At 39.1% G+C, this 22,785-nt stretch overlaps 1 protein-coding gene across 1 annotated transcript; it reads right to left on the reverse strand.

Moving 5' to 3' along the window:
• Positions 1 to 200: 200 nt before the first annotated feature.
• Positions 201 to 8,345, reverse strand: cbx4 (chromobox homolog 4 (Pc class homolog, Drosophila)). The gene is made up of 5 exons (XM_049468008.1): positions 7,953 to 8,345; positions 7,672 to 7,715; positions 6,761 to 6,826; positions 4,327 to 4,393; positions 201 to 3,868 (listed from the first exon to the last, which is right to left on the reverse strand). Exons 1-5 carry the CDS (start codon positions 8,019 to 8,021, stop codon positions 2,513 to 2,515), a joined length of 1,602 nt encoding a protein of 533 aa, XP_049323965.1. The 5' UTR covers positions 8,022 to 8,345; the 3' UTR covers positions 201 to 2,512.
• Between the last annotated feature and the right edge of the window lie 14,440 nt (positions 8,346 to 22,785).

Below are 22,785 nucleotides of genomic sequence, written 5' to 3' on the forward strand. Positions count from 1 at the left end.
CGTGAAGAATATATTATGCTTGTAGATCAAAGTACCTACAAGGCTAAAGAGGTTACAGCACAGACAATATCCTCTTTCATTTTATGAGGCGGGTCTTTTTTTCTTCTTCTTTTTAAATATTTAGCCCAGATGGCCACAGATAAATAATGGCCTGACACATCCAAGACACCTGTTTAAAAAAAACATCCAACCAGCACAAGTTCTCAAACATAATCCTTTATTTCTATGCCCATATAAAGAGTTTTGTCAAGATTTTCTTTCAATAGCTCCAACATTATTGAGTGCATTGGGGTAATTTCTGAAACAAACAACAGTTCTGATGGTTTACAAGCAGAGAGCAGCCGACCACTCGGTCTACTGTCATCTCGAACCCAGGCACATATATAGGCACCAAGCTAGACCACTGTCTAAATGAACTGAACTGACTACACACTGCCCTCTGAACTGATCTTTGAGCTTTTGCCTTTATTATATCACTAATGATGTGTATAGGCTACTGCATGGATAAGCAAAGCTTTAGTTTTTGGTTTAACCATATATATTGTTACAGAACAAATGGTATTATTTATTTGTGCTTTCAGAAATGTGTCTATAAAGGATATGGGTATGAATCTGTCATGTGTATAAAAGCTGGGATTGTATAGGTTACGATGGACCAAGAGTGGATCACTTGAATATGTTGGTAACAATCAGTGCTGGGGCTGCACAACTTTGAAAAAAAAGTGACTGCAATATTTTCATTTCTGTGATATATATTGCAATTGAGGCCAGACAATAATTTAACATTGACATATATCACAATAGAAAATGTTTTAGCAACAGTAATACGTTTTTTAGACTCATTCCCGATATTTTAATACACATTATTTACAGAATCTGTCCAACAGTTATTACAGGGCACTGTCGTAAGTTCACCTCATACAAGCTGAGAAGAAAGAACAGAGCACATTAGGTTTCTGTAGCCTGCGTAATGAGGGATACCACAGGCTGAAGCTTACATTGTTGTTAATATTGGAAAAATATTGTATTGTTTAAAACATTGAAATTCAAAAAAACATATTACAATGTAAATTTTGGCCATATTGTCCAGCCCTAATTACAATATTAATAAATAATTACAGGAATTGTCACCAGATTTTACCAGAGGTCAATTAATCGACATATGATATATGAATGTTTACTCCCTAAAACAAAGAATGTAGTACAATTACTGATTTTGGGCAAATATAATCTGCCTCTGGTACTGTTTAATTTGCCTTAAGTGACACTGCACATCCTGTAATGTGACAAGTGCTTGTTGCTCATCTAGCATTGCAATGTCTATGCTAAAAAAATGTGCAGCCCTAATTGGTACCGTATCTATTATATTACTCAGCATATTTTACTAATGAAATAAAATGAATTCAATTAATAAAAACAATTTAGCAGCAGTTATACAGCAGCCTGTGCTACAGGATTATGCATTGTCTAAAATAAAGTATATTGACTGGTCATCCCTTGCTATTAACATCATGCCGAACCAGCAAACAGTTAAAAAATGCCCGCATGACAAGAAGCAGTCTAAACAATTAAATATGACGTAACATTAAGACTCAAAACTTCAGGTATGCTGTTCATTTGCATGTCATGATGAATGGATCAAGAAACTCCAATGACATGTCATGTCATGGTATATAACAAGTACGTTAATAAGCATGAAAATCACCACAATAAGAAGCATAAGAGAAGAAAATACACCCTGTTGATCAGCGTAAAACAAGTCTTCTTCCTTTTCTGATGACAAAGCAATCTATCTGATGAAAAGGTGCAGCTTACACATTTAACGGGTATGTAAAGAGTTTACCAAACAAGCAAACTCAGGCTCAAGTTGACTGAGGCTACTTCATCATTGCACAACAAAGACCTTGGAGGCTATAACAATCTGCAGATTGGTGCTATATATCATCTGTTAAAATGGACAATGCCACCAGAACTACTCTCCGTTAAACTCTCTGTCATGTGGCATTAATGTTTAAATAGACAGGCGAACTTCTGCAACACAACCTTCAACACCCAGAAAACCACAACATTAAAATGAGCTCAGATCAGTCTGCCTTAAATGACACAAGATCTGCTTGCATGATGGAACATATTATAATATTGTAAACCATGCATTTGAACTAAAGGAAGTGAAAGAGGAGTTTTAAAATGTGTGTTCATTTTGAACATTTTAAGAGTAAACATATCTTCCATTATTTCCACTGAGGGTGCAAGCAAGGTCTGGGTAAAAAGTAAGTGCTTTTCAGTGAAGCTTTATCAAACTCTTTAGACAAAATCTACTTTACACTGTGCATGTACAGGCCTTCCAATATTCCAAACGAAATTAAAAACTACACTGCAAAGAACAAAATATCTGTTTCATTTCTATACATAAAAAATGATATAGATACATATGTACAGTACTCTCCTCATAATTACATATCTACATATCCATGATGTAATGAAGTTTCAGCAGTAGAACGATGCCAAGCAATTAAATTGAGACATATTCCTTAAAGGTCACAGTCAAACAGTTTGTGGTGACGTCTGTAATAATGATATTTCCGGCAAATGGCTTAAAATAGCTGACTGGTTCTTCTGACTTCTCTGATGTCTGAGGGGTGTCCTCCTCCACTGTGACGGGAGTTTCTGCAGAGTTCCCACAAGTTTCGGCCTGTAGCCTAGTCCGCCCACAGCTCAAGTCAATGGGTTCTTCAGGAATGGTATCAGTAAAGTCGTAACTGTAGCTCCTGTTTGTGTTTGTGTTTTGTCCAGAACAATGAAGATCCATAGGTTCCCTCTGAGGGGATGAGAAGACAGGATTGGGAGCGCTGATACTCCTGGAACTGATGAACCTCTTACAATCAATACCACCATCATGAGGCTCTGACAGATTACGTTTACGATGACCAGGTTGGTAGCGGGCACAGTCCGTCTCACTTGATACACTTGGTACAGGGGAAGAGTTGGCTTTGGTGCTCAGTCGCAGAGGCTGATCGTCTGATAAATCAATTATATCCATTTTTTGATCGGCTTTGTGGTCCACATCTACAGCAGTTTTTGTTCTCGGTAGATCAATTTTTTTGTGAGGCACTTTGTGACCATTTGAACTGGTTGCAGAGGAACTGTAGACACCATTGTCTTTAGCAACACCATTCTCTTGGCCTGGTGTGACTGGTATGCCATTACCTCTATTGCCATTTAAAGATTCCTCAGCTAAGTGCGGTTTCTCCATTCCAGACAAATCCCCATTTTTTACTTTGGACGACTGGACTCCGTTGTCCATGTACTTGCTCATGACAATGACAATTCGTCCATTTTTGTTTTTATTTCTGATTATCTTCATCTTACTGCTGATACCATTGGGAAGTGAAGGCTCCTTTAAGCTGGTCTTCAGTGCCTGCTGCTCTTTGTTAACAGTAGCAGGTAACTGTTTGTGCTCCACAGCCAGATCGTTAACTTTATTTAAGCAGCCATTGTCTTTGTCACGTGCCCATTTCTGTTGCAAGGCTGGAGGGAGGTTCCATCCTTTAATAGATGGGTCATGCCCTTTGACCTCTTTTGGTTTTGTGGGTTGCTGGTCATACATCTTGGGGTCTGGCTGATAGTGATGATGCTTTTTGCTGTTTAGCTGGTAGAAGTGTTTTTTCTTGCCATTAATGTGTGGTTCTGCTGGTATCTCCTTGCTGTTGGGCTGGTACTGGTGGTGTTTCTTGCTGTTGAGCTGGTATTGCTGAGGTTGGGAACGGTGCATCTGGAGACAATCCATTTTGAGCTGGTTCTCATCATCTAGCGATGTCTCCTGAAGACCAGCAAGGATGCTGCTTGACCTCCGTGCAAATGCAGGTAGCTGAAAGGACCAAAGTAAATGTTAGTATCAAAAAGGATCCAGAGAATAAAACCTGAAGATAATTAACCAAATAACTGCCTCTGAATCAGATACAATGGGAGACAAAGACGAGGACTAAGAAAGGTTATCCATCTATCCACCTTTATCTATATTTATTCTGACATCCACTTGAGCGGTGCATTGTTAGTGTTCGCTGTGCTACGGTAGTTATATATTATGTATCCATGACACTATCATTTATCTTCCAGCAGCTCAGGACATTAGGGAAGACCCAGACAGAGAGGAGCCTTGGGCATACAGAATTACCCATTCATTATAAAATACAATACACTGTTTCACAGACAGCATTACAAATCTTGGTAATAAATAAAGAATGCATCTCTGCAAGCCTGACTTACTCAGCAATAAATCTTACTGTGTGAATTTGTAAAATATAACTATAACAATAGTGTATTTACCTGGATAAGGAGGTGTTTGGGCTTAGGCCCCCTTTTGCGATATCCCATTTGCTGCTCTTGTCTCTCTCTGAAATGAAACAGAAAAGACAGGAAAACATTATTTATCACAGAAAAAAACCTTGTGCCTTTAGAAGACCAAATACCAGCACTTACTTTAGGACTAAAACATTTTATAGGCAAATGTCCTTGCCTATGATGTCGAAACTATCATTCCATTATCCTTTTTTCTTGAAGTTAATAAAAACAATAGCAAAACTCAGACTGACTCATTCAATGCATATTACCATGATGAATAACAAATATACTGTAAATGAGCCAAACTCAAGGCCTAACATTCCTATCATCTTCTCTGCATTGCATACAAAATACTTGCCCCTTATCATCATAGCATGTAATGACCCAGTTATGAACCTACATTCCTTAACAGAGCCAAAGCCACAACAAACGTGTTTTGTAATTTTTCATTATGTTTACTTATAACCAACATTCACTCAACCAATGTAATTTTAAACTTTTTTTTTACTTTCCTTTCCACTTTATCACAATATATGTTTGTAAATCTTGTATTTTTAAAAATAACAAAATATCACAATTTCAGTTTGTTTTGCAATATTGTGCAGACCTACTTCTATGTTTCTTACATGTAGTTGGTCAAAGTTGTAAAATAATTTGAAATATCCAAATATAAAAGTGTTCTTGTTAAATGGATTTAGCGCAGTGGAATTAATTTGTGTTCAAGAACACCCAATCATTTTGAATATTTTAACTTGTTAGGTGTCAAAAAACACCTATATAAGTATTCTGATAATACCGGAATGCCACATCATTACTGTCACAAACCTTTAGGTTAGACAATGTTGGGATAATCCACATCTCACTAAGCAATTCATGGCAGTTGTTCACTTGCCCTTAGACATGTAAACAAAAACCAGAATCTGAGATGGGTGCCGGAATGCTGACAGTACGCTTTGCTTATCCAATACTGGCTGTGGCTGTTTAAGGCATCAGCAGGCCTGAGTCGAGTCAATATAATGGAAATAATTGGGGAGAAGATAAGTCCTCTTGTGTAATTTTTTTCTCGATTGGGATTTCCTTTCCCATCTTACTAAATTGCCAAAGCACCCCTAGAGCAAAAGAAAGGATAAGGATAAGAGAAAAACTGACATTAACAGGCTGTTTGTTGTTGCCAGTTCCAAGCTGAAACAATGGTGTTATAATAATCATTCAATTGCTGACCCTACACTAAACGACTTTTCAAGAGATTTCACCATCTCAGACAAATTTCCCATGTTGGAATAAAATAATTTTAGTCTTGTTAACATCGCAATCTATTTCTTGTCTTGGATAATGCAAATTGTGATGTGGACACTGTCAATAACCAGTAGGTGAGCTCTCTACAGTGCCAAACAGGAAACAGCTGTTCCCATTCATTTAACTAAGGTAGTGTCCATATTTGCTGAATTTTCTTTCCCTAAATAAACTACTACACACATAGTAGTGTGCATAGTAGGATAGCCATAGCCAAAAGCTGTTTTTGCTTGATCTTCATTGATCAATGGTTTCTCTTTTTATAAATTCCCACAAGAAGCATGTTGGAATATATTTTTTAAAAGGAATCTAGTTGCAGTATTACAAACTGTTTGCAGAGTTTTAACACACTGTTAATGTAATGTGTTGGTGTGAGAGAATGTCAAACTCAAAGCCTTTTTAATGTCTTCTAGTGTATGGCTCTCATTGAACATGTATACAAATACCAGAATCTGAGATGGGTGCCAGAATGCTAAGACTATGCATTGCTCATACAGTACTGACTGTGCATGTTTGAGGCATCAGCAGGCTTCACTTTGCTAAATATAAAGGGAATAACTTGGTGAAGATCCCTGGGATGCCTGTTGTATACAGTCTTGCCAAATTGCGAAAGTACCCCCAGAGCAATAAGAATAAGGAACAAGATCATCTTTCTCTGTTATTTAAAGACTTTTTGCTGCTGCCATTTTAAAGGTAATACAATGCTATTTTACAGTATAATAATTGACTACATTTTTAATTGTCAAGTAAAACGCTTTCTCACAAAGTCTTAAGCGGCAGTGTGGCACTGCTCTGCATCGTCCAACTCATTTCGCATTGGAATACTACTGTATTAGCCGTGCACTGTTTAGTATATAAACAATGTGAGCGTGCAAGGGACGGCGAGAATCAAGAGAGGCTTTGTAGTCGTTAGGCCTTGCCAACGGGGCTGCAATCAATCTTCAGCTCCACAGCAAGAGCACAAGCAGTGAGAGAGAGGGAGAGAGAGAGAGAGAGAGAGAGAGAGAGAGAGAGAGAACAAGAGTGGGTGAGAGAGGGAGTGAGTGAGTGAGCAGGCGCCCCTCCTCCCAGCACCATATAAGGGCATTAGCTCAAGTTCAGCTATTCAGCCTTCAGCAGGGCTCACCTGTTTTGGAAAGCTACAAGAAGACGAGGGTCGAGGATGTTTTCCTCAGGTTCCCATGTGTTATATCTGTAAAAGGAACAAAAGAAATGATTATATGTTAGATGTAGAGAAGTAAAAAAAATAAATAGGCAAATAATAAAAATCCAAAATGTCCACAATGTGCTCTTACACTGCAGTACACTACACACAGTTGCCTGTACCATAACGAAGAATTGAAAGTTATTAAAGCTATTTCACTAATTTGTTGAGGAGAGGAACATTATTAAAGGAGGGTTCAAGCACACTATTTTGTGTGGTCTACCAAAAACAAGGATAAAAAACAGTCACTGGGGAAGTACCTCTCAAGGGTATGTCATTTGTACTCTTTGCACATTTCTTTGGACTTGTTTTCCCCTACTTTTCCTGGACACAACTGTATCTTAAGGATCATGTTGTGCCTTTAAGATTACATTTCCACTATTCGTACCTTGGTAAACAAAATATTCCTGTACAGTACCATTTTTCTCTGATAGTGTTCACAGCAGTGGTGGTGGCCATTTTAGCAGCACTGTACTAGTACTTTTGAAGTGGATCTGCCAGCTATGCAGAAATAATTAAAATCGGATAACATGGCAGAAAGGCCCCCTCCTCCTTTCTCTCGCATAAATTAGTGATGGAATCCGTGGCTCTATTTGAAACACACACACACACACACACACACACACTCTCATACACTAACAGCCAACAGCTCTAACACACACACACACACACATATCCCTATACTCACAATCGAACGCGCGCGCGCACACACGCTCTCACAGCGCATGCTGCAAGCAAGCTAGATTTTCAAAAAATGACTGGGGCTTGAGCCCGCCTGCAGTCCGTGGCAGTCCATGCAATATCGCTAGCAAACGAAAACGACGACCACTTACTTTGGGGACCACCCTCTCCACTTCACCAGATACTCGATTCTGCCCTGAAAATGAAAGAAGAAAACATTGCAACATTGCAGCACACATCCCCGATGATGAATTTATGGCGGAAAAAATAACCAAACATGCATAACCTATATATATATATATATATATATATATATATATATATATATATATATATATATATATATATATATACAATTGCACTCATATTAAATCTTTTATAATTATTCGTACATGCCATGCATTAGTCATTGGCTAGTTGTAACCTTCCGTACCTTCCGTACGCGCTTCTTCTCGATGCCCTCCACCGCGAAGACGTGCTCTCCAACGGCAGGTAGATCCATGCTCGCTCCTCCGAGGCGCTTCAGTGGCGAAAAGAGGAGCGAATTTTACGCGTTTGAAAGCGAACGGGGGACGACAACGACAGCGTACCGAATTTCGGCGAGTTTCGCAGCTGCCGTTCCAAAGACTCATTCGTTTCCCTTCGTTTCCCCACCCTCTTCTCCCTCTCCGAGCTTTCCCTCTCTCTTGCTCTCGGTCTCTCTGCCTGAGCCTCTCTCGCCCTCTCTCCCTCTGACCCTTGCTCGTATTCCGGTCCTCGTTAGCGGTAAGCAGTGCTGCTGCTGCTTCAGAACAGAGTTCCTGCCATAGCCAGGCAGGCTGGTGACGTCGGCAGCGCGAGGAGGGGTGGGTGGGTGAAGGGAGGGAGGGAGGGCAGGGGAGGCTGAGCAACTAATCCCATGAGTGCAGAAAAGAGAGAGAGACGAGCTTCTGTGGGTTGCATCAATTGCTGGTGCAGTACAATCCCCAAATCTTCAAAATTATGTATTAGGATTTTTTTTTACATCCAACACAGTTACGTCTTGACAACGTTGTAAAAAAACAAAAGTTTCTTTGGTGCCGCTATAACGTTGTCACGTGTTCTATTGCCAGATAATGAGAGATTCTGGAAGGTAGTTCAAAAGTCTTAAAAGTCTTATGACCAATAGTCAATACCCTAACATGGTTACATTGTAAAAACGTTGAGACAACCGATTTGCTTTGGTGCCCATACTGCTTTCATAACATTGAAAGCAGTATTTTAATTGGAGAAATTTAATTGGAATTAAAAATGACAAAAAAAAAAGCAATACCCACTTGAGATAGCCTTTCCTTTTGGTATCGTATGGTTCGCCTCTACAACCTTCTCACACGTGATTCAAACACACGATGTGTTCTATTGACAGAAAATGAGTGATAGTAAGACTTTTGGAAAATAGTTCAAAAGTCTTCAAGCATGGTTATATTGTGACAACATTGTAAAAAACAATTAGATTGGGTCCCCTTACAACGTTCTCCTGCATTCTAAAATACGCCACGTGTTTTTTTTGTCAGATAAAGAGTGATAAAGAGCACATGTCGTGTTCTGTTGTTAAAGAATGATATAATATGGAAGATAATATAAAATATAAGTGGGAAAGTAGTCTTATGACCAAGGAGCAATACCCAACGTTGTGACCATCTATCGTTTTTGGTGCTCTCAACGTTGCCACAACGTTAAAAGCACTAAAATGTGTTTTGCTGTCAGAAAATTAAAAATAGATTATGATTTAAATTTTAAAAAGTTGTCCAGAAGTAGTCTCATGACCACGAGGCAACAGCATGCAACGTTTTGACAGCCTATCCTAATTTGTGCCCATATAATGTGTTTCCTTTTCAGGTAATGGACACTGACACGACCGAATTTTTTGGAAAGTTGCGCAAGAGGCAATGACTAAATATAGGCATTGAGGAATGGTTTGTTTAAATTGTTGATGTATAAAAAGACTTTTCTAGTTAATTCTGGTTTGGAGTAGACATAGGTGGGTGAGTAATTAACAGGCAAATTAACTTACCTCTTGGAAGTCTTAAGTCCACCCACGTAGGAAAAAGTGGCTCAGGTGGGTTTGTTACTGCTTAGCAGATGTCTTTGTGTTATGCATTCTCACAGACTGTGCAAAAATGGGCAAGAATCTAATTTTACAGGCAATTAAAAATAAATTAATAAAGTCTGGCACAATAAAACAGTGTATTGATTAGAATTGACCTTGCACTTTTATACCTTATAAAGGGCAGAAAAGGCTTGCCATAAAATCAGAGAATGGGTGGAGATGGGTCTTCTTTTTACATATTGACGTGACGTTGAGGCAACTCTGTCTGACTGACTGCTTGCCTACGTTCAGGCTCCATTCTCAGCTGCTTATAGCTACAGTCTTACATATCTCTGATATATGTGAGATATTAACGTGAGCCTTCTTCCAGCTTAGCTGATGCATGACACTTCATTTTTCACAGTTGTCTCACTCTTGCAGAGTTACAAAACCTCGTGTTCGTTTTGCCATGTCATGCTTCTAGCATTCTCTTCACGTGCAATTAACGACTTATAGCCTTGCCTTACACGATAAAAATAGTTAATGAACAGAGAATAGACCACAGGTTTTTTAATATAAAGGAAAGAAAGCAAGAGATGGGCTTTTTTTTTTTTTTACCTATTTTTGACGTTAAGGCAACTCTGACAGACGACGTCTTGTTTCTTCTTGCCTACCTTCAGCTGCTTGTTGCCTACGATAGACTGTCCAATCACACATTAAAGAGAGCCTTTACACTTAAAGGGAATCATAGAGTTGGTATCTTACATTTGCAGAGTGGCAAACCCCCTGTGCTTGTGTCATGCTTGTGGTGGTCACTTCACGTGCAATTTAAGACTGATAGCCTCGTCTGATACGATAAGAAAGAGTTAATGAGCAGAGAATAGATCATAGTTTTTTCATAACAAAGGAGAGAAAACAAGAGATGGGCTTTTGTTTTTTTTGTTAACCTATTCTTGACGTTAAGGCAACTCTGACACAAGACTTCTGGTGTCTTATTGCCTTCTTGCTTACCTTCAGCTGCTTATTGCCTACAATGTCCAACACAAATTAAAAGTAGCCTTTAAAGCCATACACTTGTTGTCTTACACTTGCTGAGTGGCAAAACCCTTCTTCCTTTTTTTTGCCAAGTCATGCTTGTAGTGGTCATCCTTTCAAACGTGATCTTTTTCTACTCTGATAACGTACGTGTTATATGTCCTGTAAGGGAAATCATTTTTTGGCTATTTTTTATTTTTGATGTTGAGGTAACGTTAAGTCTGACACTTTATAGTGAGACTGTGACTGCCGACTGCCTTCTTGCCTGCCCACTTTCATCTGCTTATATAGGTTAGATTAGCACACTGTTCGTTAAATTGTGATTGGCGTGGATTGTATGTGTAGCCTATTCTGTAAAGGAGCTTCACCCTCTGAAAGTTCATTTCGGTTTTTGGCAAGGCAGACCCCCATTATTAGAAGCAGTGAAATGTAGGTCAGAGAATTCCTTTAGTGGAGCTATACGGGCTCCACTCCCTCTCTCTAACTCTCTCTCTCTCTCTCTCTCTCTCGATCTTTCTCTTTCTGCAGACTCTCAAATCCGATTTTAACCCAGTCAAAGCGGATTAACGTTAGTTAGATAAGCTAGCTAAATAACCAAGCTAACTACCTCACAGTTGACTGTTAATAAGATAGCCAGCTAGCTAACGTAGTTACAGTATTTGAAAATACAGAGAGACATGGTGGATTTTTTCCCACACAGAGACGAAAATCCGGTCAAAAACCATCAACCAAAGCTGAATTTCCCTTAAATTACACTTAATCTCAGACTCTAACAAGCTTATCCCTCGAATATCGTCGTTTTTGTTCGTTCACGACGTGTAAAATTCGTTTAAACAAACGATTAATTTCGTATCACCACGACGAGCAACGAAAAAAATTTAGCAGCTGAAGGGTTAAAGTGGAGCTCGAGGCGGCAACAGCCAGCCAATAGGAAGGCGAGCGCGCGATAGAGCTACCCTTCCTTATATGGTCATGAAAGAGACCTGGCAAAATTTCACCATTACCGGCGGTTAAAAACAGCAGATTTCTCGCTCAGGACGCGAAATATGTCGAATTAATATCAGATTCGTGCTGTTAGACGGTTCACAAGCGAGACGAGGTGGTCCCGCGCCTTATATTCATTCGCTCTCTCTCGCGTTTGCTTGAGAAGTGAAAACGCCCTGCTGCCATTTCAGGCGAGCAGGGGGAAAAATGAAGCTTCGAGCTTCAAATACAAGCGGAGCTTCGCTTAAACCAGCTAATGATGGGCTTCTAATGTCAAATGAAGCGTGTCGTTTGTGGAGATCAGTCTTCTTGTTGTTTAATAACGTACTGCTTGGGGTGGAGTGCTAGCAAGCAAATACTGAACCACCAAACCAAAAAATTGAAAGAAACAGAGAGAGAAATTTCTCATCTTTCATCCGCTCTGAGATAGGACCAGGAATATATTTCTGGGCTTAGAGACCAGCACACACACACATATACTTACACACAACCTACACACATTGTTATTCAGCTTAGTTTAGCTTGGTAATAGGGAAAAAACTCAACAAACAAACATGGTAATGAAAAATATCCAAAGCCACCAAAAACAAAACCTTAGCTAAACGCCTTCCTTTTGTTTTGACCTTGATGTCTTCTTGCTCAAGGTTATTAAGCTAAGGCTGAAGAATCATTGTCCTCAAACCCTTACATTTCATGGGGGTTGTTTTTCTTCTTCTCAAAACCAAGGATGCTAAGAACATTCTTAATGAGTATCATTTGGTGTTTTATTAGTGATATTAAGTGATAGTAGCCACCGTAGACTATAATGTTAAAAATTCAAGCTATTCAAGATTTACCATCTACATCTATGAGACTCACAAGAATAAAAATGGTCTAGGATTTGACAGCTTTACAATTCGTTTCTCACCTCATTTTTACAAGTAGAACTAGGCACACTAGTTTTATTTAAAATACAAGAATTAAATCTGAAAAAACAGTGGCAAAAAGAGTGAAAAAGAGTGGCAAGTGACATAAAATGCATTCTTGGTTTCAGGGCAGAATAAAAATACATCTGGGAACCTGGTAAAAGCATTCTTGAGTACTGTGTGACTGTAATTTGGGCAGAGAACGATGACATCTGGCAAGAACACAAGGACGCAAAAACACACAAGACTGCATTTTGAGAAACAGCCATATTGTGGTATGCATACAATTGTTTGTGCACAAAGCATCCCAAGGTGGTACACAAGATGAAAATGACTACATCCATTCAATTATTTAAGATTTTTTTTCAGGAATTTGAAATTTATCACATTTTTATATGTACCATTACATTTGTTTTTGTTAAGTGTTTAATGCAAGAAACCAATAAATCAAACAAGCATAATCAAATATATTACCATGCAATCAGTCAAGCTCCACACAACACTTAAATAACCACTGGCAAAAACAATGCTACGTATAATGTGTAAAGGCCACATGTAGCCTGTCCCCCACCTTCCCTTTTGTTTTGACCTTGATGTCTTGGCTCAAGGTTTAGTGGCTGGCATTGAGGGCTAAGGGCTAAGGTTGAGGCTGTGAGGAATTCCTGTTTTTAAACCCTCATGTTTCATGGTGCTTTGGTGTCTTCTTGCATGACCAATCTTTCTTTCCAATTTTACACTTCAAGGTAGAGCTTCTAAAATGAGTCGGTCAGGCTCCATGCCAACCTTATTTTCTGCGCACTCCCTAGGTCTTATTAAAGGTCTTATTAAATTGATCATAAGCCTCTTATTATTACCTTCTCTTACTCCTCATGCCACTGCCATTCTTGTACACAGCCTTGTCACCTCTTGATTAGACTATTGCAACTCTCTTCTCTTTGGTCTCACCAATAAAACTCTCCATAAGCTTCAACTGGTCCAGAATTCAGCTGCCCGTATCATCAGTAGAACCCCCACCTTCCATCATATCACTCCTGTTCTCCAACAGCTCCACTGGCTCCCAGTAAAGTTCCGTATCAATTACAAAATCCTCCTGCTCACCTTTAAGGCCATTCACAATCTTTCTCCACCATATCTCTCTAATCTTCTTCAGGTTGTAATTCCATCTCGTTCCCTCCGATCTTCTTCCTCCATCCACCTTACCGTCCCTACTGCTCGCCTCACCACCATGGGGAGCAGAGCCTTCAGCCGCTCTGCTCCCCAACTCTGGAACTCTTTACCACCTCATATCAGACAAATTAACTCACTCTCACAATTCAAATCCACCCTCAAAACTCACCTGTTTAAAATTGCCTATTCCATCTGATTGTTTTCCCTTTTTAACCTGTTTTTTAAATGTTGTGTAATTTGTATGTTTATTTAATGCTTATTTTGCACTTTGTAAGGTGTCCTTGAGTGACAGAAAGGCTCCTGAAATAAAATGTATTATTATTATTATTATCGTCTTCTGCCATTTCTGGTCCAAGCCAATTTTATCCAGTTCTTTTGAGAATTCCAAATAGAGAGATGATGGAATGAATCCTGGTCTGCAAAAAGAAACATTACCACAACCTCTTAAAATTAACCATCCTGCTTGCTCACTGATATGGGCAGGCAAGTGCTTGGAAAACAAAACCCTGCCCATAAAATCACTGGGTATATATACTTTATATCTATCCCATTCATTTATGAGGATATCCAAGGATGTCACTCACCGGGAGGACAGCGGATTAATAAGAAGCTCACTGTAAACAGTAATCAGGACTTTAATAACAATAATAACCATGCAGGCTTGATACAGACCCCTGATCTTGCATTTCAATAAAGCTGTCCCTGACCATGTCCAACCATGCTCCCTGATCCAAATCACCTCCTTTGGAGGACCTCCAACAGCGGCACCAGCATGCCACCAGTTATTCATAAGACGAACCTGTGTTGACCAAGATTATCTGCTCCTGGTACAAATAGGGCTTTGTATGCCTGTATTGCTGTGCTACTTCTTCCGCTTCTACTCCAAACCTATCCTTAACTAATACTACTACACAGGAATCTGCAAAATTGATCCCCAATTGGCAGCAGACTTTGTCTGACCTCGGGGAAGGGAGCACTCAAGGAGATCTTAAACTGTAACCTTTGCACAGCGTCTCCAAGTACAGACTCTCACAGGCTCTTTCACACAAAACAGGCACAGGACTTTGCTCACTGAGTGCCTGGCACCAAAGTGCCAAGAAAGAAAGAGAGAGTAAGAGAGAGAGAGAGAGAGAGAGAGAGAGGGAGAGAGCAAGAGAAAGAGAGAGAGAGAGAGTGAGGCTTCCATTGCCCAGCCAAGCGTCACATTCATCCTACCATAAAGGGATAAAGAAGAGGATTGGTTGAGAGCTGGAGGGGTATTAGGAGAAAATGTTAAGAGGGGCCTGCAGCGATTCCAACTCAGCATGGTGGGAGGTCATTATGTCCCAGTCACCTAAAAGACAGATTAAAACTGCACATGATGGGAAAGAATCTGTATGTATATTTTATTATTTTAACAGTTGATGTATTAGCTTTGTTAATTGTAATCCAGCTTCTGTAATAATGAGAGACATGTGGTTTAGTTTCTTGATACTATGTGGTGGAGGAATTTACGAATTGGAATTGATGTAAATTAATGGTCAATGATGCTACAACCTAAAATCTTTTCTTGTTTTTTTTTTGTTTTCTTTGTTCTAATTGGCACAGTAAACCATTTTAATCTTATTTACAGAATGTCACTCTCAAACATGAACAAAATGTTCAATTATTGGCACAAATATTGAACCAAAAGATTAATTTTTACTTATCCATGTCAACCATAACCTCCTCAGTTTAAAAGTCAATACAGTATAAGTCCATTCCATTCCTTTTAACCATTGGCTATAGTTAATGAGCTTTCACCCTGGTTGTTATAATCTGTGCAGCTTCCAGCTTCAATCAACTACACCCAAGTATTTTCAGCTGCAATTAAACCTTGAGCTTCTCTCACTGTCAATGTCATTATCAAGCTGGTGAGAGTGGCTGCTCAGAGGAGAGAAGACCACCCTCCAGTACCACCACATGCTGCTCTGCTACCACCCCCCCCACACACACACTTCCCATCCCTCCACCCTCCCACCCACATACCCACCCTCCCTTCCCTAGAGCAGGCAGAAGAGGGGAGGGGGGTTGGGGATGGGGATGGGGATAGTTGAGCAAGGGGGAGGGGGGCTGCTGCCACAGACAGTGCAGCTCCCCGGGGTGCAGTGGGATCCTTCAGGATTGCAGCAGAGAATCCATCAATACAATATCGAGCAGTAGCTCGGGCACTTTCCCAGCCATTTCTTTCTTTCCTTTACCATTATCACTGTATGTGTTGAAAAAACAGCAATACAGCATCACCCCTGCTATGCTCAGGCCTACGACAAAAGCAGAGCGAGGAGAACAATGGTGTTGTGCTTGCGTCGGGACACAGAGGCCTTTGAATGGTGAAACAAAAACAACATCGTCTACCTTTCAATGCCGCGGATTCCAAGAATTGCACAAGATTGAAGGCATCCCATTTCTGGTGCATGCTGTTTTTTTTTTTCCTTTCCGCTCTTCAACTGCTGACTCCAATGTCATGCAAATCGAGAGTGGCACAAGCCCCTCCGCAATCTCTTGTCTTTTCCCCTCCTCAATGGCATCTCTGGGGAGAGCTTATTTGCCTGTTTTAATTGCATTTTAATTCACACTTGCCCATCAGCAGAACAGGGGAGGCCACCCTCCCTCTTTTGCCCAGACGTGACAACAGACTACCAGTTCCTTGCTGCCAAGCGAAGGATTCATAGCGCAACCTTGAGCTGCGAGCTAGCACGGTTTTGGCCCATTCTACCAAGGTTGCCCTCCAATTCACAAACAACAAAGCAGGCGGTGGATGTGCAGGCCAGGGAGGTCGGACGGGCGAGCGAGCAGAATGATACAGATGAAGGGAAGGGAGCACCTCTCAATCAGCAACTAACAGGAGGAAAAAGAGGACACCGCAAATGCGGGCAGACAACTTTAATGTGTCGGTCTATCTATATGGAAATTCAGGAGTGCTGGATTCCTCCCGCTGCTTCTGGGGAATATGTGCGCCACCATTGGCTGGCGAGCACTGTGTGCTTCAAACAGAGATTTAAAAGATAATACAGGGCGTCTTATTTTAGATGAAAGTAGTAGTAGTACACTGGCGACTGGGGGATTGGTATTAGGTTGGGAGGAAAAGGATTTAGGAAAAGGAGTAAGAACAGAATGCTTGCTGTTGTGCTTTTTCTTCTTTTTTTTGGAAGGAAAACAATAACTTAAAACCAATCATCTGCTGTATTTACAGATCAAAAGACAATCTCCTTCTTTTCACGCTGTGTCTCTACTTGATGCCGACACTAATGCACACAATAATGGGGGCACAGGAACAACAGCAGCTCATACATACATACAACATGAAATGTGCAGGCTGTATGGGTAGCAGGCAGGCATTTGTGGGCCGTTAGCTGGCACTAAATCCTGTCACTCATCTCTTGAAGTACCTGCCATGCATGCTGTGACGCATTTAGGCCGCATTAGCTGACGGCATGCTCTTGGTACCGATTTGTCAGCAAGTATCAAAACAGGCTACAGAGAGAATTAGCTACGCGTCAGACTTAAGCATGGGGGCACAACTCTACTTATGGTAGGGATACCAGGGTGGAGCTTTTATGTTTGATGGAAACTCTTAAAATAGTCAGATTTGTGTAGTAAAAAAATGAAAATGAGTTTGATTGAGATTCAGAACTAAGCTTTTTTTGTTTGCATGCATAAAAAAGGAATTGTCCTGAGAGACATAAAGAAAAAACAATGTACTCTGTGCTCCAGCTGGTTCTTAGCTTTGCTGTATGGCTCTAGAAAAAAAACAATAATCACTACAAAATAATTTAGAATAGATTCAAAGTAAGTGGCTAGATATATACAGTCCTTGCTGTTGTTTTACCATGTGTTGTGAAAGTAACAGTTCATATACAGTACTTGCACATACTACAATAAGCTATTGTATGCTTGTTCCTGGAGGCTTCCACTTGCGTCAAAGGAGGAGCTTTATGTTTGCACTGACATGATCTCTGATGAAGTGGAACGGAGCTGAATGGAGTGTTATTTTTGCGAAATTCAAGAGGAAAAAATCACATTAGGTAACCTGTCATGTGTTACACTGAGCATCTAATCTTTATGGCATAATTCCATCCCAGCGTATTGCACATGCCAGTGGCTGATGGTTATTTAAGAGGAAGATTATGGATTTTGAACTTAATGGTAAATCAATAAGGCAGTCTATAGAACACCGGCTCTGAAACCGAGACCAAACACTGAAGGATCTCGAATGAACAAAATGTAACAACCTTAAAAAAAACTCAGACAAATAACAGCAGAGTTTTTTATGTCAGACTGGTACTCCGCAGCGATCAATTGCGTCGGTGCAGAAGTGAATTTCCAGGATCTAAAGCCGCTCGGGGGATCTGGGGGTCCGCAGTCTCACGTAAATCAGTGTGTGACTGATGTAGGGAGCAGACTCACAGCTCCGTCCCGGGACAAATGCCTCCAGTATCTCTGCGAGGCACAGAGTGAAGGTGTTTTGGTTGGCTCTGTGCTTGTGTACGTGCGAGTGCATTTCTTTCCCATGACGAACGCCTCCTGTCAGCAGTCCTTTGACATCAGGTTCCGGTAGCTAGATTTCCACTCCTGTGGGCAGACAGAGAGAACTGATAATCAAGCGTAATTTATGGATTCCGAAGGATGGAGGAAGTGGAGGCAACAGAGTGGGGGAATGGTGCTGGCAGGTTGACATGTGCACACACACATACAGTACATACACAAATACACACACTTACACCCTGTCAGGACATGTGTGTGCACATGTGTCTCATATGCATTATTATATTACAAAGATGTAAAGATCAACTGCCAGATTCACATTGTGTTATTATATATACACTAATATATGCATTATGATGTTAATTATTAAATACAAATTATGTAAATGACAATGTTTTTTTTCCAGTTATATTTGTGTGTCTGTGTAAGTATGTACATATACAGCTCTGGAAAAAATGAAGAGACCACTTCACTTTCTGAATCAGTTTCTCTGATTTTGCTAATTATAGGTACATGTTTGAGTAAAATGAACATTGTTGTATTATTCTATAAACTACAGACAACATTTCTCCCAAATCCCAAATAAAAATATTGTAATTTAGAGCATTTATTTGCAGAAAATGAGAAATAACTGAATTAACAAAAAAGATGCAGAGCTTTCAGACCTCAAATAATGCAAAGAAAACAAGTTCATATTTATAAAGTTTTAAAAGTTCAGAAATCAATATTTGGTGGAATAATCCTGGTTTTTAATCACAGTTTTAATGCATCTTGGCATGTTCTCCTCCACCAGTCTTACACACTGCTTTTGGATAACTTTATGCCACTCCTGGTGCCAAAAATTCAAGCAGTTCAGCTTGGTTTGATGGCTTGTGATCATCCATCTTCCTCTTGATTATATTCCAGAGGTTTTTAATATGGTAAAATCAAAGAAACTCATCATTTTTAAGTGTTCTGTTACTTTTATCCAGAGCTGTATATGTGTGTATGAACAGCCACATCCAAATTATATTATCGCATTGTAATATACATTACAATTATAATTTAATAGTTGTAATATGTGATGTTGTAAAATTATAACCATTGTAAATTGAAATGTATAGCTGTGCACGTGTGAGTATATATTTACTCTCTTTCTCTCTCTCTCTCTCTCTCTTTCTCACACACACACACACACACACACACATATCTGTAAAAACATTGCAGTTTACATAAATTAAACTAATTAAAAAATAACTAAATACAAAAAAATATAAAGCATAATAAAACAATACTTTTATTTTAATTAGATTTTATTTACCTTTTTTGTTTACCTTGTAATTTGAACACACAGACTGTCCCTTACACTGTGTCTTAATGAATGGACCAAGAATATAAATTCTCCAAAATGACCTGAAATATACTATTTTTACAGTGGCTTTCTGTTGACATTAGGAAGGTTTTTTTTCTCTCACGTAAAGTTGCTGTTTTGGAGATACATGTTTTTTTCATTGGACATACGTTATGAAAAGTGAAGTTAATATGATATCACACCACCAATAGTGCACTGTATATACACACACAATAGATAATACATATAAAACACACACACATTTATTTATATTTTGTCATGCAGTCAGTTCATTGTGGTGCTGCTGCTGTCATCTGGTCTGCAGGTAGGTATGTGTGTGTGTGTGTGTGTGTGTGTGTGTGTGTGTGTGTGTGTGTGTGTGATAACCTACATGTAGTAATAATAATAATCCTCCTATCTTCATTTTTTACAGCTGTTTCATCCACATGTTTCATTCTATGCTCAGGCTGAAATCTCTAAAGCAAGAAAGGCTATAGATCTCTCACATTTCTCTCGCAGCATTTTTCCCTCCTCCTGCCTCCCTGCAGATCAGACGACGGCAGCAGCACATTGAACTGATCGACTGCATGACTCAGGTGTGACGCAAAATGCTGCAACATATCTATTGTTCTCCGCTCTGCTTCCACAGAACTCAGTGCCTCCCCTGAGCTACAGCGCGTTCTCTCAAACACCCAGAGCACAGGCCGAGGCCTCTGCGGCTGATTGATTCTACACCACACAATCTCACAACAAAAGAACTGTGCTAGCAGCACAAATGCCTCTGTTTCATTCATGTTACATTACCTTCACATTTACTTCTTTAGATGATGCTTTTATCTCAAATTATCTAAAAAAGGCTTCTTTAAGACTCACTGTGTGGTAGTGTGAGTCTTGCGGTTTGGAGGAACCTCGTTTAAATAGCAGGCTGTAGTGGGAATGATGGAGTTCCGCAACAGACGTGAGATCTCAATGGGTTTAGTTTTATTTTCTTTACAAAAATAATAAACAGTATACTGACATTTACATTTTTTGCTCAGGATTAGCTGGAAGAAGTGGCTAGAGCTACCACTAGCTAGACAGAACAGTAAGACATACGCAGTCCATAGCAGAGTCCCTCGAGCTCATCAGCTCGGTAAGTTAACATTTCTTTTCTTCTTTTTTTACAGGTCAACTGAAACCCCCCTGCACCAGAGATTTCCCCAAGCCCACTCAAGGCTACAAAGCTGGGTGGCCTGCGCGCTGCCACTCCCTAAGGGACACAGGTAAGTATAAGAAGTGTTTACGAGTTTTTGTGTGTGTACAATAAAAATGTCTGTTATGTACTGGTGATGGGTAGGAGTAGCCTACCTTATCACACACTGTATTATACATTGTATCTTTAGGATACAAGAAGGGCAAAGTTAATAAGCTATAATTACAATATTAACTATCCTATTATGTGTGGGGTCAAAGGTTTAACACCTTTTAAATAAGCAGTTAATATCATTTTATTTAATTCATATTTAGTGACTTTTTCTAATTTAATGAGGACAACTGGGTACACATAACATGAATGTGGTTTTCTGTGTCCTGTACACATTTTGTGTACATCAGTGTTGTTTGGGGTCAATTTGACCCCAGGCTGATTTAGCTGCATTAAAGAATATTAGAATTTTACACACATTTGTGTTGAATGATGAAAGGGTCGCAATGAGGTGCAAAAACTTTAGAGCCCTAAAATAACATAATTATAACTGTATTAGTGTAAGAAACACTGATAGTTCACGTGACAGGGGGGCGGGGAAAACACACAAGAACTCTCACAAGAAATTTCCCATTCTGTGGAGCAATATATATTGTTCCTGCAAACATATTGAAGGTTCACACAACATAGTGGTAATGCAGATGTATAAAAGGTTTAAATATAAGCTTTTAAACCAGTTCCCTTGGTGCTCTGTTTGCTCTCTCTTTCTGCTCTCTCTCAGCTAAAAATCACATCTAAGAAAGGTTTTCTCTTAGTGAGGTTTGACTCTGAGGAAGATCCTGATTACATGAGTGGGGGGATCTAGAAACAAACAAATATAGCATGTGACATAAACTTGTTATTATTATATAATCATTTTCTGTATTTTAAATAGCTGGGGTCAAACTGACCCAAAACATATAAAATACAGTAAATTAAAGTTAATAGGAGGGTTAATATGAAAAAGGGTAGAACACCCACAACGGATGCCTTTACATACAAAATTATGAACATTAATTTGAAAAATTCATGTAATGCACCCTGTAATCAAAGTCAGTCAGTAACAGATGCGGTAAATAATGTGATGTTTCTGAGGCTGGTAACTCTCATCAACGTATCCTGTGCAACAGAGGTAACTCTTAGTCTTCCTTTCCTGGGGCGGTCCTGATGAGTGCCAGTTTTATCATCACATTTTTATGGTCTTTTCAGTGATTGCACTTGAGGATACTTTCAAAGTTCTTGACATTTTTTTGATTGACTGACCTTTATTTCTTAAAGTTTTTTTAAACTTTATTTTTTTAATTAGTTGAGTAGTTCTCGCCATAATATGGATTAGAACATTACTCAAATAGAGCTATTCACTGTATACCAACTCTACCTCTACACAACTTTACAACTGAGTTCAGCACAGCTGTTAACTGAAAGTCTAAATTCCAGGAGACTCTACCTCATAAAGCTGTCATCTAAGCAAGAGGTACTTACTTTAAAGAATCTAAAATATGAAACATTGTTTGGGTACCACTTTAAAATAAGGCTCCCTTATAAAGGGTATAAATAATTAAAAAGTTTTAATGATTATAAATTAAGTTGTAAATATTTAAAAAACATTAGTAAGCACTTACAACACATAAATAGAAATAGAAAGAACAGCAGTGAAAATAACTTTTTTTAACATATCTAATAAAATAATATAGAAAGTCAGTTTAGTCATTTATTATGTTATTATAGTTAGATAAATACAGTTATTAACAGATATGTTAATGTTAAATGATGGAAAAGACAAAGTAAGATAAGCTTCTAGTAAAATCTGAGGTTTAACAGCAAATGTGCTGTGTTGTTACTGCTTATTAATGGTTTATAACCTAAATAATAACCATTTATAAAGTCCTTTGTAAACTTTATTAAAGGAGCCCCTTATTTTAAAGCCGTACCCTTTTTGTTTACTAAATAATTCCAAATAATAAATTGCAATGCAGAAAATTAAGGAAATTAAAAAAAAGAATTTAAAGTGTGTTAATTGTAATTATTGGTACTATATATTGATTATTTTTTACTAGCTCTGCTTCAAAATGA

This window comes from Astyanax mexicanus, chromosome 19, assembly GCF_023375975.1.
Source record: "Astyanax mexicanus isolate ESR-SI-001 chromosome 19, AstMex3_surface, whole genome shotgun sequence".
NCBI classification, from domain to species: domain Eukaryota; kingdom Metazoa; phylum Chordata; class Actinopteri; order Characiformes; family Acestrorhamphidae; genus Astyanax; species Astyanax mexicanus.

Excerpts from the sequence above, each read along its gene's own strand:
- cbx4 (XM_049468008.1), bottom strand. The coding sequence starts at position 8,021 with ATGGATCTACCTGCCGTTGGAGAGCACGTCTTCGCGGTGGAGGGCATC. Across the intron at positions 7,716-7,952 it reads AGAAGAAGCGCGTACGGAAG|GGCAGAATCGAGTATCTGGT; the intron begins GTACGGAAGGTT and ends TTTCATTTTCAG. Across the intron at positions 4,394-6,760 it reads CTTGTAGCTTTCCAAAACAG|AGAGAGACAAGAGCAGCAAA; the intron begins GTGAGCCCTGCT and ends GTTTCATTTCAG.